The sequence below is a fragment of the Rhea pennata genome, chromosome 5, assembly GCF_028389875.1.
Source record: "Rhea pennata isolate bPtePen1 chromosome 5, bPtePen1.pri, whole genome shotgun sequence".
NCBI lineage: Eukaryota > Metazoa > Chordata > Aves > Rheiformes > Rheidae > Rhea > Rhea pennata.
The window spans coordinates 15337366-15354888 of record NC_084667.1 but is presented as its reverse complement, the minus strand read 5'-3'; the positions used below and the strand labels follow the sequence as shown (position 1 = coordinate 15354888).

At 33.9% G+C, this 17523-nt stretch overlaps 1 protein-coding gene across 2 annotated transcripts in view; it reads right to left on the bottom strand.

Moving 5' to 3' along the window:
• TTBK2 (tau tubulin kinase 2) overlaps nucleotides 1-17523 on the bottom strand; it is a 100559-nt gene that overhangs the window by 45057 nt on the left and 37979 nt on the right. For both annotated transcript variants that reach the window (XM_062577620.1, XM_062577621.1), the window contains exons 4-6: nucleotides 15988-16061; nucleotides 14825-14965; nucleotides 11254-11358 (exon numbers count right to left, since the gene is read on the bottom strand). In XM_062577620.1, the coding sequence (XP_062433604.1) occupies nucleotides 11254-11358; nucleotides 14825-14965; nucleotides 15988-16061 (320 nt within the window). The remainder of the gene's footprint in view (nucleotides 1-11253; nucleotides 11359-14824; nucleotides 14966-15987; nucleotides 16062-17523) is intronic.

Below are 17523 nucleotides of genomic sequence, written 5' to 3'. Positions count from 1 at the left end.
TTCTATTCTGCACCACAGCTGACACCTTCAGCTTCCATTATCACCATGTAATCAGAGACATATAGCCTTCAGTTTGTATGAAGTTAGGTTTATATCCAAAAAGAGTATTTTAATCTTTGTCTCAGGAAAACACAGGTGCTACTACTGTTTATTTTCACTATTGCTTAGACAACAGGAAACAAAGTGGTGAGGAAAATAACCTCTAACAGCTGTTTTAAAAGCAGAAGACTGTAGACCTTGGATTCTAATTAATACACAAAATTTGCATGCCATTAAATGTATTTGCTTGACAATTAGGGAAACTGTCCCCACAATTCAATTCTAGGAACTCTGCTTTGGAGTAATCAGTTCTATCTATACCATTAATTACCAACAATTTTTGGCTTCCTCTTTTTTCCAACAATTGCTTCCTGCCTCTGTTTGCTCCTTCCTTCTTTTAACAGACCACAGCACAGCCAGCAGCTCACGTTCCACTTCCCGCAAGCATTTTTCACTCTTCCTACCCTTATCGGCTCCATAAGAGGCTCCTTCCACCAATCTGGTATTTTCTTTTTATTAACTTCCATTCTAGAGTTTTAGTCTATATCTCCCCAAAATTCCTGCATCCCACCACTGACCCCAATACAAAAAAAAATTGTTTCAGAAGCCCACATACACACTACTCTCCGACTTTCCATATTCTTCATTCTAATCCCAGCCACACACAAACATTGCTTAAGGTTTCTCAAAAGTATGGGTGGTCAAAATATGTTCCAGGCAAAAAAAATAAAATGGAGAAAGAGCCAGGGCACAAACCATTGAAAACAATGGCATATTTATTTTTTGCAGAAAAATTTGATGCATATGCAATTTATTTACCTATATGTTTTATATAGTTTATTATAGAGTCCTATATATTAATTTTTAGAGAGTGCATTTGTGTGTCCAGAACAACTCTAACAAAATAGCATTAAATCTTTGATGCACATCACTCCACGTGCAGAAAAAAAATATATCCACTCTGATTAGTGAATCATGTGTTAATAGGGTGAATATATTTTCAAGGACCTGCAAGAATTATGTCATGTTCTATAACTCAATTGAATACAAAATACGCAGAGTAGGTGGCAAAGCAGGGAGATATCATCTGTACTCAAAGGCATACGATGTTAGTCCTAACTACATCTAAAATACGGTGTTTGTATTCAAAATCAAGCCTGATAAGCTACGATCTTTGCCAGACTCCAAGTCAGACTCCAAGTTCTTTAGGAAAAAAACAAAAATAAAACAAACAAAAGATTAAGTAAATTGAACAGAAAATATAAAACAACATTATGTAAGCTCATATTTCTATTAGGCATGAATTATTCTATATCCTTCCAAATAACACAGCCATTATGATACACATTTCTCATTTTTTCCTTTCTTACATCCTTCACAATCCTACAAGCTCCAGTGAATGTTATTTTCTGAGTTTTAAGTTTTAACAGGGTAACAGTGTCAGACCATGCAACTTAATAAATTGCAGCCCTTTGGTACTTTCCTGAATGTAATCATACATTTTTTAAAATATCTTATTAGTGAGATACAAAAAAATATCCCTCTCTGAAATTAGTTCTTAAAAAAAAAATAGTAATTCAAGAGACAATTACCTGAATAACAGGACAACTTTGGTAAAATGAAGCAATTTCAATACTAGTATTTAAAATAAAACACTTCATTTTACAATAGTTCTTGAGACAGAGAACAACTCCTCTTTGTAGCACTTTTTTGTTCAACTTTTTTTTTGTTGCTTCATTTTTATGTTAACCTATTTTTCTTTCAATTTGAAAATTTATCAACTGAAGCAAATTATTTTAGTAAAATAATTCTACAATAATAAAACCACAGTTAAAACTATTTCAATGTAAGGCTAAAGCTAATATCTGGAACAAGTGAGAAACCGCCTCTACTGACTGAAAAACCCAAGAGAATCAAAAACACTCTGGGTCCTTAAGCAATAAAAGTATTCCATTTTGCCAGTACGTTCAGACACTGGGACAGACTAACCAAGCTTTACCGCAAACATTTTAAATACATTAATTAATTTCAGGAACTTAGGGGAGTAAATTTAATAAATGTTTTCAGAGACTAACTCTTCCTCCCTATTCATAAGGAAAATAACAAATTTTAGAGTTATATTAAGAAAAATCATTATAGAATACCAAAATAGATTATTCTTTCTCTAACAAGTACTGTATTATATTTATGGGTTAATTATACTTCTTTTTTTTTTTAAACCAACTTCATAACAGATTGCTCCCTATGCAGTCACTGCGTAAAGACACAACTTATGAAAATTCTCCATTCACTTTGTTGGAAGGAGAACAAGGACAGCTACAACTAAAACATTTGGGAAAGGCATTGAAAAATTGCATTTCACTGTTTTATGAAAAAAAATCTGTTGTTACTGGATTTAGAAACAGAACTCTGAAGAGAGAACTAGGGGAAAAAAGGATATTTCAGCTACAATATGGGAAAAGAAGCTTATAGAAAAGAACAAAAAAGTAAATAATGAGAAAAATTTAAGTATCAGAGTAAGGAAGAGATTTGATGAACAGTTTTATGAACTAGTTTTATGAAGAGAGACATAAATTTCTATGTTTAGAGCAATTTATTCTCAATTTTTAAAAAACAGTTGAACTCATCCTAATGCCAACATTTTGTACTCAAAGCTTGGGTCACGCAGTATGAATGACCCAAACAGCATACCATCAGTTACATCTCCAAGTTTATGATTCACGAATATCTTATTAACTGATGATTAAGAGGAGAAGCGGATATATCACTTGAATCATTTATCTTTCAGAAGTTTATGAGAAACTGTTACTTACTGACTTACAAAGGCTAAGCTTTTTGAATGTTCTGCACTATTCTAGAAAAGGGAGCTTTTGACAGATAAGAAAATGTGGCACTAAGGAAGAAGTTAATCCCTACAGAAGCAATTTCTTAGATCCCATCACCTATTGTGCTGCTTACCCACCAAGAATACCTCCTTCGAGTCTTATTTTTTACCTTCAAAATCAGTCACACTGTCACCTGCCTGCTGCAAACCAAATAAAGGTCATTTTAGATAATCTAATCCAAATCTAATCCAAACCTAATCCAATCGTGCTACTACAAATCCCATTGGGGGAAAAACAACAAATCAGAGTGAAAACTGCTTGGTCCTCAATTCTGTAAATCAATAGTCCAGATATGACACCTCAGAAATGTAACGATAAATACATTAAACGCCACAAATATTGAACAAAGAGTTCTCTTGAGACTCATCTTCCTATTCTTTAAATGTTACTTTCTGAGAGAAGTTCTTTTACATTAAACTTGCTTATTTCAGAACAGTATTTAGATGTCAGGGATAATAAATATGCTCTAAGTCAAGGTAAGTCAAACAACAATAATCACTCTTCATATTCTATTACCATTTTTCAATTGTTCAACAACACCACACACTGTTGCGAATACAAATAAATCCCTCCTCAAGCAGTATATGCATGTGCTTGGATTTATTAAATGCTAGAAGCCTCTTTATAACAACAGATAAAAGATTTAAAAGGAAGACTAATTAATGTGTGTCCTAAACGCAAGAGAAGGTAGTAAGTCAGACAAATTAAGAAAACTATAGGAATACACATCAATGGAAACATTTCTGCATTTATAACTCAATAATATTTTAGAGTGTAGTAATGGATAATTACACTGTACCAAACGGAAAAAAGCATACGCAGTATCTAATAAATAAATAAATAAATTCTATATTCATTACTTAAGGTGTCATTTCAGATTTCTACTTCCATATGCACCATGATGACATCAGAAAATATCAGAAGTAATTTTACTGATGACTAGAAAAGTTCTCTCAGAGGTCCAGGGGAATTTGTTCATGATGAACTAACTGAATAAAATCCTTTAAATTGATAGCACTCCATGACCCACATTTGCTGAAATTTAAAACATAGCATTCTGCTGTACCATTTGGAGATTATTTCATACCTCAGTGGGCTAATTTTTTCTTGGATGATATAGAAGAGGATAATTTCAGCTGTCTTCTACAAACAACATTTAGGTCACATATTTGTAGTGAATTTGGGATTCATATCTGGAACATCACTCCATTCCTCATTTTCTTTCCTAACCAACTCTTCTGCTAAATAAAAAGGTCTTTACAGGCTTGAAACTATAACATTTTAAAAAACAATTTTGAGACATCTATATTACACAGGTCAAAATCTATACTAGGGCATGTCTCCATGTTATCAGCATTAAGGCCCCTTTGGAAACATGTGGAAGAAAAGAATTTGGCTGAATGACTTATAATTCAAGAATACTCAATATACAACCGGAATACAGACTGGCAAATGATAATTCTGGCTTATTCAATGATAAAATATTTTGGCTATCTACTCCATCAAGAATGGATGATAACAGAAAGCTAAACTCCCAGACATTCCCTTGTAAATCTGAGTATCATAGGCAAAGCTCTACTTCTGCTCATTTGTTGCAGAACAAGTTACAGAAAGGGCAGATTTAGGATTCATAAATTAAGCTATTTATCTATTTAAAGTGTTCACTTTGTAAGACACACCAAGGATGCCAAAGAGGTGTCAACATACAGACAGGAGAGTTAGGAATTTAGCTCTATTCAGTATAATATAGATTTAATTTAAATACACAATAAAACATTACAATTTTTAAAAGATATGTGTGAAATAATTAAAATAGAGTGTCAGAAAGTTGTATCAGGATGAAGAGTTTAAATTTACACATGTAGGAAGAATCCTGGAGAAGCTGAAAAAGGCGATTGCTGTGACTGCACTCCTATGTTAAGAAGTGAAAACAGGCAATTGTTTTTCACATTTAACGCAGTCCAGCTAACTCCAGCATTCTCATGTGTTATTAAGGACTCTGAAAAGGCCATCTGATTTGTTCCAGCATTTATACTGCGGAAACTAGTAAGGACCAGATGGATGAATAACCTTCTCTCTCGTTTCCATCTTAGGGGAGATGAGTCAGAAATGTGGTTAGTACCACTTCTTCATAGAAATTTCTGCTCTTCGTAATGATGGCATCATGGGAACATCTATGGCTGGTAAGGAGTCCTTGGTAGCATGACTTTAATGGAGCTAAACCAGCGCAGAGTCTGAAATTAGGACTGTGAAGATAAAGGACATCTCTAAAAATGACATAGAAGTGTCTTAGGATCTGACCCTTTTTGACAGCAGTAAGGCTTGAACCCTTAGTAGAATTGTTTGGGCTAATCTCTGTGAAAGGCCTCCTCCTTCTAAGCTGTTTGAAATTTCATATAGAAGTGATAATTCTTTCAGTAAAGAAGGCTAAGAGACAGCAGAATTTCTCAGGAACAAATAACAAAAGGAAAATACAAAATCCTCCTTCCAAATCTGTACACAAGAAATAGGACAATTAATAATAGCCAAACTGAAAATGGGTTATTGAAACTACTTTTTCTTTCTACTAGTAATTCAGAATACGAAGCTAGCAATATGTATAAAGCATGTGCCTAAATAAGACTTCCTATAATTCATCGATCATTTTTTTTAAATCAGAATATAATCTCTTCTCGATACAACATTATCTCCATATTTCTATAGTGCTCTTCAGGTTGGCATTATATATTGCCTTTTGCTGTTAAGCACACCTTCCATTTAAATATTAAATATTAATTATGGTCACAATAGATTGTATTTCTAGGTTTAAGGGTCAAACAAAAAATTTTCAACTCTTAAAGAAAATAAGCATGCTTTTCTAGATTTCTTTCCAAACAAGAGAGATTAAAAAAAAATAGTAATGACTTTTTAGATGGATATGGATGTGGATATCTCCTTTCCAGGAGGGGAACAGTTTGAAATAAAGCATGAAATCCCTTTTTTTTCAAACTCTAGAAGCAGGTAATGGAAACAGGAGTCACCATCTTTACTGTGAATCATCATTTTCACTGTTACTCATTTTTATTGTGAGCAAGAGGTGACAGGCTGGGTGGTAAAAGACCCTGAAGAGCCTTAAAAATGTCAGTGCATAGCTTGTTCGATGCATTTTGAAAGGCTGACATGATCAGAACAAATTATGTGAACTGTTTCTACAATAACACTCTGAATGCTTGTATTTGCCAAGCCAAAAAAAAGGGGGTAACAGTCAGGTTAGAGGATGGCTAGTCTTGACAAGAATTTCAGGTTTGTGAAGGTTTGTGAATGGAGAACAAAAGTTTTGTCTCAGACATATTCTACAGAAAATACTGTCAGGATTTAGACACAGGCTAAATGTAAAGACAAATTGAGTCTGAAGTGCCAGTAAGCCCTGGTGACAGAAGCAGGTGGCACATGCAGCGACTACGAACAGAAGTAGCAATGAGCGCTCAGCACACAAGAAAGGAGACCGAGGGCTCTATACCGACCGTGTTGAGTTTGAATTCATCATGAGACATTCACACAGGAACTATAGGCAGAGGACACAGTTTTAGCCGAACTGAAGGAGATAGTATTGCAACAGGAACTCGGATCTGGAAATCGTGAGCTTACAGACGATGGTGTGTTTATGACTAAGACTACCTGAAGATAAAGGGGAAAAGGAGAGAACATAAGACTATAGAGCCACATGCTGAAGGAGACCAGAAATGAAATCATGACAAAAACTGGAGCCAGAGGAAAGTCAAAATGGAAGACTGTCACCTAACATAAAGAAAAAGAGGCAGGAAAGATTCGTATGCACGCTTAAGATTTGTATTAAAGGGGAGTGGAGAAAAGGAGGAGAGAAAGCTGATAGGAATGGCAGAAGATACAAAGTAGCAATGATAGGAAGAAAATCCTGTACAAGAAAAGAAAATTATAATAGATGGTACATTGTTACTACATGCACATGGGAAAAGCTATAAATTAGCAACAAATGGACAAGAGGAAAAAAAAGATAATGTTCTAACGGCATAATTGCAAAAATCTTAAAATTCTGGATGCTAACATCTCCCCATAAAAACAAACTATATGGATTTTCTTTCAATTGTAGACCAACCTACTTATGCAATTTCCTTTGCAATTTTGATTATATTATGATTCCTAGACAAATTGATTTAATTAATACATATTTTTAACAAATAAAATCATATCAATTTACTATTATATGATCCACTACAAATTTCAAGAGACACTAAACCGGAGTAGCTTTACTTGTAGTGACCTTTAGAATACACACTGCTTACAGTAAATGGCAAAGGAAGAAACCACTGAAATAAAATTATTTTATTTCACTGTAAATCATAAATTAAAATACGTGCTCATGCTAGCCAGTGTAGCACAATGTCTCATTTTAAAAAATCTTTAACCATAAATAACAATCAAATGAGCATTCAAGAAGTTAGTGCCAAGAAATCAAGGCAAAAAAGCTAAGTTATGCTCAAGTTGAACTGAAATGGGCAGTACTTAAACAAAGGCTTTGTTTCTCTACAGTGCACAAAAATTCTGAGAGGAATTTTTGCTGTAAATACATCTACTTACTCTAGAGAATAGTTTAATTTATCATAGATGATAGGGCTGGTTTTGACTTAATTCTGTAGCCATTTCAGAAAGGTGGAAGAGCACGGCAGCAAGAAGAAAACAGACTGCAGTAACCACAAATCAATCCAATGCCATTGTAAAATTTGCCCAAAGAGAGTCTATGATTACTCACTAAAACCTTGTAATTATGTTAATATGTTGAGTGGGAGGCTTGGTTCCATAGCACAAGATTTGGAGTAGACAGTAGGCAGATAAGTGCACATGAAGAAACCGATGTACAGAACGTGTCTGTATACACGTACAAACAGTAGGAAACTGGAGGGAGAACCAAACCTATGCTAGGGTAGTGACTGTGTTATCAATGCATTTTCTGCAGTGAAATCTGTTATGTTTGGTAACTACTGTAATAACCATATGAAACAAAAGTAATTAGCGAGATACTCGCAAAAATGTTTAAGTTCTTTAACCTGAATGAATCTTCATTTCTGCTTTAACGCATCAACATTTTCTACTGGAATGCTTCGCTAAATTCATCAAAATTTCTCCAGACTCATTATTACCTGTCTTTTTACTTCATTGCCAATACATTACAGATGGTACAGGTAGAGCAACCTACACTAAACACTGGCCACTACTTTTCATATAAGATCCTGCGTTCAGCTGTTTTTAACTTTCTGCATATTAAACATTTAAGCTCAAATTCTTCATATTAAATTCCTGTTTCTTTGGCTGCTTACTTTTAATTCAGCAAATCACCTCAACCAGTTCTCAAATGCAGGTGGAGCAAATGTTTGTTGTCTATTTATTAATTACAACAATTTGTAGGAAGACTGCATCCTCCATATGCTTTGGAAAGAGGAGAGTCAAGGAGGGATTTGAGACTGTATCACAATGGTTTCAAGCAATATTCTACCAGCAATTCAAAAACAATTATGCCTCAGCTTTTGAAGAAATAAACTTCATACAAACTCAATACAGATTTGTTTGAATTAGACATCTCAATTCTTCAAATGTTCTGTCATGAGGCATAATCCAATCCAGAGCTGCAACAGTCTGAATTCCTATTTTTCTCTTGCTCCTTCAGAATGCTTAGATTTCATTGTGGTGCCAGGAAAAGAAACTGAGAGCAAAGAGAATTTCGTTTAGTTGCATTGTGTTACCCCTGTGGGCACTCAAATGCAAGGAAAAGAGAAATTAGTTTAACTGGAAACCAAGCAATATAAGGAGCTAGATGAAGAAAGGAAATCAGAGAGGAGAGAGGAAAAAAAAGATTCCAAGAACAAGCACTGGCTTACGACAGAAATGCAGAAGGGTCCAAATGGATAGCTGAAAAGATCAGTAACCACCAGCATATACTTCATTCAGATATTGGAACAGAACAATGAATTCCCACATTTCACAGTTCCTTTTGCTCTAACAGAACTGACACAAGAGTACCTTATCTCACCAACGTCAAATGTAAGTCTGTTGTGTATCTCTGTGTGGGTATAACATCCTGTAATTAACAGTCTAATGTTGGGTAGCATAACCGTTTGAGAAGTTTCTCATTTCCTTGACTTGATTTCACAAAATAAAGTGTATTTCCTCACCATAAGCATCTCCTTTAAACGTCCTACTGTTTGAACTTCAGTCACATGAACTCCCACCTAACATGAAGATTTGTAATAAAACCAATTATCACTTATTCTTGTAATTCCCTTTTACTCTCAACCACCTTACCAGCATAAGTCACGTGCCATTTAAGAATAGCATGATACCTTTCTTTTCTAACAGCCTTGAAGCCAATAAGATTTTTGTCTCCAATGATTTCTGGGGAGAAATATCATCTTGTCAGAGTCTTCCCTGCTTTAAACTATATCCACAAAGTCTTTTTTGTCTTACTGTGCAACAACTGTTTTTGAGCTGAATAAACAGACTTTTGGCCACCAGGAATTCTTTAATGTTGGGGCAAATACAAAGCTGTCAGAGGACTAAAATTTGATACTGTAATTTCCAAAACTTCTCTTCTGATTCTTTTACAACATCTGTCATAGAAATTCAAGGATTCTGGGATGATATGTAAAATTTCAATGTGACCAGATTCCTTCAGAGGAAGTTTGGTATATTCAAAATTAGGCTTATTATAAAAATATAGCATCAATATTAAATGAGAAATAGGTTCTTAACAATAGAGTGCTATAGTTTTTGAAGAATATGCCTTTGCACTTTTCCAGGTTATTTGTAGTATCTGCTGAGGAAATCTAATGAAAGTTAGAGGATGGATAGGTTTAAGGAGAAGCATATAGCACATTTAATGAACATATTAATAAAATTTATTAGCTACCATATTGTTTGCTTTGTTTATTATTTAAACGAGAACCACAATTGACTATTAAATAAAAACAAGACTAATAACTTTTTTCTCACTGCCACTCTATTATTATGAATTATACTGTCAGAAAACTCGAAACAGACTAAATTGAAGAATTGCTTCAGTTACACTGTAGGGCACTGCAATGAAAAGCAAAAGGCAAGAACTGAGTTGCTACAAAATAAGAAGTGATAATAACAGAAAATTCAATATTTCTGTTATGTTTTCTGAGATCACTACCATTAGTATATATGTATATTGAAATGATAGAATCTGGAGAATTGTTTTCCTTTCAAAAATCACCAGTCAGACAGAAAAACATCATAAGCAGCCAAACATACAGAAGACAAGAACATTAAGAAATAATAATAAAAAAAATTAAACTACTTAAAATGTTTAGCTCACCTTTCCAACAGCAGCAGCCACCCTGTTGGTCTCCCCTGCTCTTTGTTTTCATTGCAATGTCCAGCATTATGGCTGAAGGAATAGAGTACAGCAGAACCTCGCTAATTTACCTTACTAATTCATACACCTCATAATTTGCACACAAAAATTTGCCACTTTCCCAACTGCTTAGGCAAAAAACAAATCGAAATGCTGCAGAGATGGTTTCTACCACTCATCACAATAGTAAATATGCTACACAGTATTGACTAGAACACTATTGAGTATTATCATAAAAATGTGAACTAATCTAATAATGTAAATATTTTTTTTAAAGCATCACCATGTATTGTGTCATTGACTTGCTTATTTGCAAATGTTGACATTAATAATAGGTCTCCCCATCAGTGAATTAGGGAGGCTCTACTGTACTTAAAAATGTAATATCCTCATTGATATCCTTTTTATCTACAATTATCTTCAGACATGGGAATAAAAGCAACTATACTTAACTATGTCTTGTTAAATACTGAAATTAGTGTCCTGTCAGTATTTTAACTTTTCAGACTTTTCTTTTCAGAAGATAATATATTCATTTTATTGGGTTTTTTTTTCTCCTGCAAAGTTTTTTTTTTTTTCTGCAATACATAATACCAAGTGAAGTTCAGCTCTGGAATAGTATTATGATATTCAGTGAAATGAAACCCATTTTTCACTCAATTTTTCAAATAAAAAGACTGATTATCATTCAAATAAATAAATGAATAAACTACAGAATAGACCTGTGCCTCAAATCAAAATTAGAAACAATGTTCATTCCTGATTGCCAATCTTTGGATATAATCAATAAATTGCATGGCATTTCTGATCTGGGGTGAAGTTTGTCAAGTTTAGATCAGTTACCTGTTCACTGGTATTCAAACACTTCTCTAGAAAAAAAGATGATAGTATATTACTATATTCAGTTAATCAAATTGACAGTTGTGAAAAATATCTTACTGGTCTGACATCCCCACAGGAGTTGGTAAATTGCCGAGCCAAGCCAAAATCCAGCATATAACACTTCCTGCAGGTGCTAGGAAAACGTCCCATGGCGAAGTTGGACTAGGAACAAAATAAATATGTAGGTATGTATATATTAATATAGAGACATAGTCATAGAAAAATCAATGTTCTACTTTTCTATCCTTTCTTTCATATTTTCAGTTCTATTAAATTCCCACTACATTTGAAGAAAATAGTCAACAAAAGCCAACACTCTCCTTAGCACGCCTGAATAGCAGACTTTTTGGTCCAAATATATTGTCAGCCTACTTTGTCACTTAGAATATACTCCTTTTAGCAAGGATTTTTCAGTCATGTCACTCAATTACATTTTTTTATTTAGACCTTTCAAAAAACTACTAGGGGTTAAGAGTTTCATATGAGCCAATGCACTACTATCATATAGCATTCTTGAGTATTACCTAAGCTACCCCCTTTAACAAAAACTTCTTCAACACTGCTAGTCACAACTGTGATTTTTAAACACTTCAGCTGAACTGATTCAAGTCTCTCCTCCATCAGAATCAGTAAAAATGTACTAGGTGATACAGAAAAGATAGATTAAAAAAAAAAAGTATTGTGAAATGGAATCTGAACTACACATCTCAGAAAGGTGGAAATACTATAAAACTTTGTTTATTGTGGTTATCATTCAGAGTTTAAAAACTGTAATAAAAATGTGTCTTTGGAGAAAGCAAGCCTTTCCAAATTATCTTCTAATTTGCATTTAGATAATCTGAGATATTTTTAATTGGAGGAAAAATTACAAGAAACTTGAAAATAGTTTTAAATTTTCCTCCAACCCAGTACTTCAGAAAAAACTTATCTGCACTGAACTGAAATTTGAATAGCTGTTTGAATAGAAGCAGCCATAGTTCAGAGATGGTACGATGAAGGTATACAGAAGCCAGAGACTAACTAAAACTGTTGATAATGCCCACAGACCTATGTCTTACCATTAAAGACAATCACAAGCTGGAGAACATTTACAATGTTCAAAAACATAACTGCTTTAGATGGTAAATCTGCACTGAGAAAAGGATTAATAATAAACATCAAAAGATCACAGTGAAAAATAGCACTGAGGAATACTACACATCAGGAAAGACTGGTGACTAGTTGGAAAATCTTGCTGGTTCAGAAGAACGTGTTGGTTTAATCTCCACAGCAACAGTTGTTACTATTATATATCACAGGCCAAGAGAAAAAAACTACACAGGAAGAGTGGTAACAAGACTACAGGAACATTTAGGAATTCCTTTAAACAACGTAACTGTTATTGGTTAGGAGGAAGCCTTGCTTGTTTGTTTTATCTTTTGATATGCAAGATTGTCCATGCTTGAGCTTGACTGATTCCAAAGGTTACAGTAAATTAGGTCTGGACTGGAAGACTTAACAGTGAGATACTTCAAAATGGCAAAATACTTGTTCTTCACTTGCCATCAGAATTATGAAATATCATATATAATTTCCTAGCATTTGACTACTTTAATAATTTCAAAAAAAGAAAGAAGCAAATTTCTCATTCAAAACTTGAATCACTTCCATCATTAATATCTTTTGCTCCAGCTAACTCTTCCTCTCCTATTTCACTCAGCATTCACTGCTTCTATGTCCTGTCACTACCAAACGAAATCTTGGAGAGGGATCAGGGAGAACACATCCTTCATAAAAAGTTACAAGGAAGAAGTGATGTAAATTAAATGCTTTAATTCACAGAAACTTACAAAAGGTTTTACGTAAATATAATTCAGCTGACAGGAAATTCTGTCAGATATGCCAGATTTGTTTTCTAATAGATGCAAATATTGCTGGATATAAAACTTTTTTTCCTCATTTTCTAAATGCAAAGCTTTAACGGTATTTTTGATATACAGCAAGATTAAAAATAAGTGATTGAAGTGGAGGAATAAACTCAAAGAAAACCTGAAAAAAAATAATAAAAATAAAAGATTCCATTTTGCAAAAGAAAGCACAATGCTATCAGGATGACATTGTCCCCATGAAATTTTGACAAAGCAACCCTCAATTTACTGGACCAAACCAATAATGCTTGACAAAGACAGCACAGCACAGCACAAAAAGGAGCGTCCTCTCTTTCATTATGACATAGTTCTCAAACGTATTTGAAGAAGGATGTCTCTGCGCAGAACGTAAGAATGTGGTGGACTCAGATTTTTTCTTTTCTATTATCTTCTATATATAAAGAGCTTGGGTCCTTAGCATTAGTCCCTTCATTCCGTCCTTTGACATACAAGCACTTCTCCCAAGTTTTTGACACCTATTCTGAAGTTACACGTAAGCAAGTCATTACACCAGAAGTTCATTAAGGAAGTATATGATTTACTTTAATTAAAAATATTTGCCTTAAAATACAGATGAAGTTTAGTAGTCATTTGCTGAATTTATTTTTGGCCAAAATAACCGTTTTTTTGCATTTCAGAGAAACTAATAACAAAACTAATAAATGGATTCAGAGTGATCAAGATGAGGGTCACTTTGATGGAAGCAGGCAGGTTATTGTCTTTAAAGCATTAATTCTTGAGATGTGGTGCAAAATACACATCTCACTAAAATAAATCCTTAAAAAATAGAATAAATTAAAAATCTGTGAGAGCAAAAAAATGTACAAGATAAAATTATACCACGTGGCCTACAATGATCTTAAATTATTACTAACGTTGAATTATTTGGCAAATGCAATACATTTTTCAATTGCTAACTTATATCGTCTTCTAACGTAAAAAATTTGAATGGCATTAAGGCAGCTATCATCTTCTACAACAGGACAATGTGTTACTTAAAATACCGTATCAAAAATAGGTTCAGATAGATGTTTCACTATAGGGAGTTTGATAAAAGACAGATACTAAATCCCTTCTGATTTTCATAAACATCTCCTCAACATTCTCTATTTAAGGAGTACACGTACTTTTTAAGTTTGAAAACTGAAAGCTGGAAATACTTCTAAAGTGATATCACTCTAGTGATATTAAAGTATAATACCAGTAACATTGCATAATAAAACGATTGAATGATTTTTTAGTTCAGTCTATCTTTCCTTTCCTTCTTTGCTGCAAATAAATTAAATATTGATTAAGGAAATGGATTTTACAAAAAATTGCTATTAAAGAGCCTATAAATATGTTCTACAGATAAAATCTATTCCCTTAGATTTATTATGTTAAAATATTATTTCCCATTGGCCAAACACTAATCATATCTTAATGTGTGACAAATAGTCTTGATTGTGTGACGCTACAGATTGGAGTTGGAAACACTGACTATAGAAAAATTGTAAGATGAACTACATAACTGGAGACAATTGTGAGGAAGACTAAGATTCGTGCTGTTGCAAGCCAACATTAATTAATAGGAAAATTCTGCACTGATGAATAAACACTCAAATTTTCTGTCCTTCCTTGTTTTTTCCATTTTAACATCTAATACAGCACCCTTTCTTACTTATTCTGCAATCCAATGTCTGCACATTGATTAAGCATTTTGTTTTAAAGGGAGGACTTACTGGCTTTATGTCTCTGTGTAGGAACCCCACTGAGTGGATGCTTTCAATAGATTCCAAAATCTGCCTCCCAAGCCGCAGAGTGGTACTGATGGTGAATGTTCCTCGAGACTGGCTCCGACGCAGGTCTGCCAAGTTCCGACCCTGATTAGATCAAAACAAAATTTTCAGAAAAAAATACTAGAAGATCAACAGTCACAGACAGTATGAAATCTTCCTACTCCTTCTTTAGTAGTTAGTGGTTAAGCATGAAATGTTCTCATTACCTATTTTCATAGTCACGAGTAACACCTAAATCCAATGAGGAAATGTCTCTAAGCATCTCCAACATTAAATTTATAATCTATTTTTGATAATATAAACTTTAGCATATTTCTACTCCTAAGTAATATGGACCAAAATAATGTCTATAGATTTTGGTATATTTCTCAAGTGTGTAATGTTGAATATGTGGTACACTCGAAAAAAAAGCCACAGAGAAAACACTCACAAAAACTTTTTATATTCACTTCTTTAGGAATAATATCTTATTTGTTTTATTATACATTATATCTTGGATGACTTAAACAGATGTACATAATACTATGCAGGAAATGCTTCCCTAAGATGTCATAAACAGTTGGTCTGTCAAAGTAACAGATGACCCAGAATATATACTAGAACATGTATCTTTTTTTCACATTCATCAACATGGTAAAGAACAATAATTCCATAATTTTAAATGTTAATCACCCACTTTTCTCTTCTTACAGGAAGAAGTATTTCAGTTAACTGAATTAAGCTTTTAACTTGCAAAGAGAGCTTTTTTACTTTCATCCAAAAAAAGTCAACAAAATGAACAGACTAATATGCTATACTTTAGACTATTTTCAAGTAAAGTCTTTAAAGGAATGTGGACTACCTCAGAACACATCACAGTTCTCAATTTAAATTTTCAGGCTGTTCTGAGGATGTAAACTTTCTCCTTTCTGACAGAGAATTATGGAAAGGATATAAAAGGATAAGGACATAAGGATATGTTCCATTTAGGTTAGCCCATGAGAACACATTTATGATCTTTGGTCTTTTTCTATTGATCAGTCTCTAAAATTTCTCTGTTTTTTTCATATATTGTCTACCATAACAAAACACAAAAGCAAACTTCGAGCTCTGTTTGATACACTGACCTGCAGTTGCATGACCACATAGTTAAATCTGTCATTCCTTCCACATCCGATGAATCTACAGACATGATCTTTTCCTGAAAGAATAACAATAAACAAGTTAACCAAAAACAACAACATTCCGTGGTTTCATTCCTTTAAAAACCTAGCAAATGACAAAAAGATAGTTATATTGTTTTAGGTATCTTCAGCTAACTTTAATAAACAGAAAGAAAAAGAAAACAGTACAAAACCTGTAAAACCAATGGCAGTTCTACCTCCAATTAAAGAAAAGTTTTCTCCCATAAAACATACAGCCCTACGAAGATCACTACCGTTTTGTAAATAAATGTGCATGGTAACATCCCTAAAGGTTCACAAATCTGAGCCATTTTGCATGAGGTTATTCTCTTACAAAGTTAACAGGTTGTTATAGACAATATGCCTAACTGCCATTCCTATTTTTCCATAAACTGCAACTGCCATGAGGAAAGAGAACAGTAGTAGTAACCTGTGGGATTTTTTTGTCATGTTCCATAATGTAAAATTTGTAGGAAACATAATTCAGCTAACCCAGTTTACAAATATCTTTTCCTAGCATCTGATCTTTGCTGAAGAGAAATTCAGCTTAGGTACACTGAAGCTGAGATAAAAGGACGGTAGCAGTTAAAAATCACAGCTTGGTTTAAATAGAATTTCTTCAGAGCCCCCTCCTCTCCTAAAAGCGAAACGTGGAGAAGAGGAGGGCTGGTCAAAACTAGTCTCTTTACTCTCCTGCAGTAGTAAGCCAAAGATAAGACTCTCCAACCAGAGGAAAAGGCAAGCCAAGGACTGCCGTAGGGAAAGCTGCGGGGCAACGCAAGCCCAGGTCAATCTGGCATCTGGTTTCATCAGCTTGGAGAGAAGCTGCAGCACTGTGCTGGGAAGAGTTATGACTCCACTACACAACACAGGAGAAAATGGCAGGGTTTAAGCCCGGATCCCATTTATGTCCCATTTTTACATCAAAGCTACAACTCAAAAATTGGAAAAAGATTACTGTTGGCTGTTAACTTTGGAGGACTTTTTGATACTACTCCATTCATAGCCCCATCAAACCAGTAGGCTTGGTCCTACAGTTTCTGAATACGCTCATATCATTTGCAAGAAGAACAGTTGCCTGTTTATTGCTTCCTTCAAAATCTCCCTGGTACATACAGATAAAACAGATAGCTCTACTTCTATAAACAAAGAAAACAGAACAGGATTCATCAAAATAATTTATTTTAAAAGAATTATTTTAAAATAAATCTCTAATTTCTGCATATATATCAATACTAAGTTGTAAGTAACACTGCTTTTCCTCCACTTTTTCCCTATACCCATTTTATTTAAGCAAGACAGCAGTATTACAGACAACACAATCTTATGAAGAAAAGGATTTGCAGCAAATTTCCTAGGAAATTCTGTATATTCATGGCTGCATTTTTTAGCCATCTCAAATACATATAATTCATTTTTCAGCCACTCTGGGTATACTGGAGGAACATACTCAGAGAAACCTGTATTACTTCACTTTTT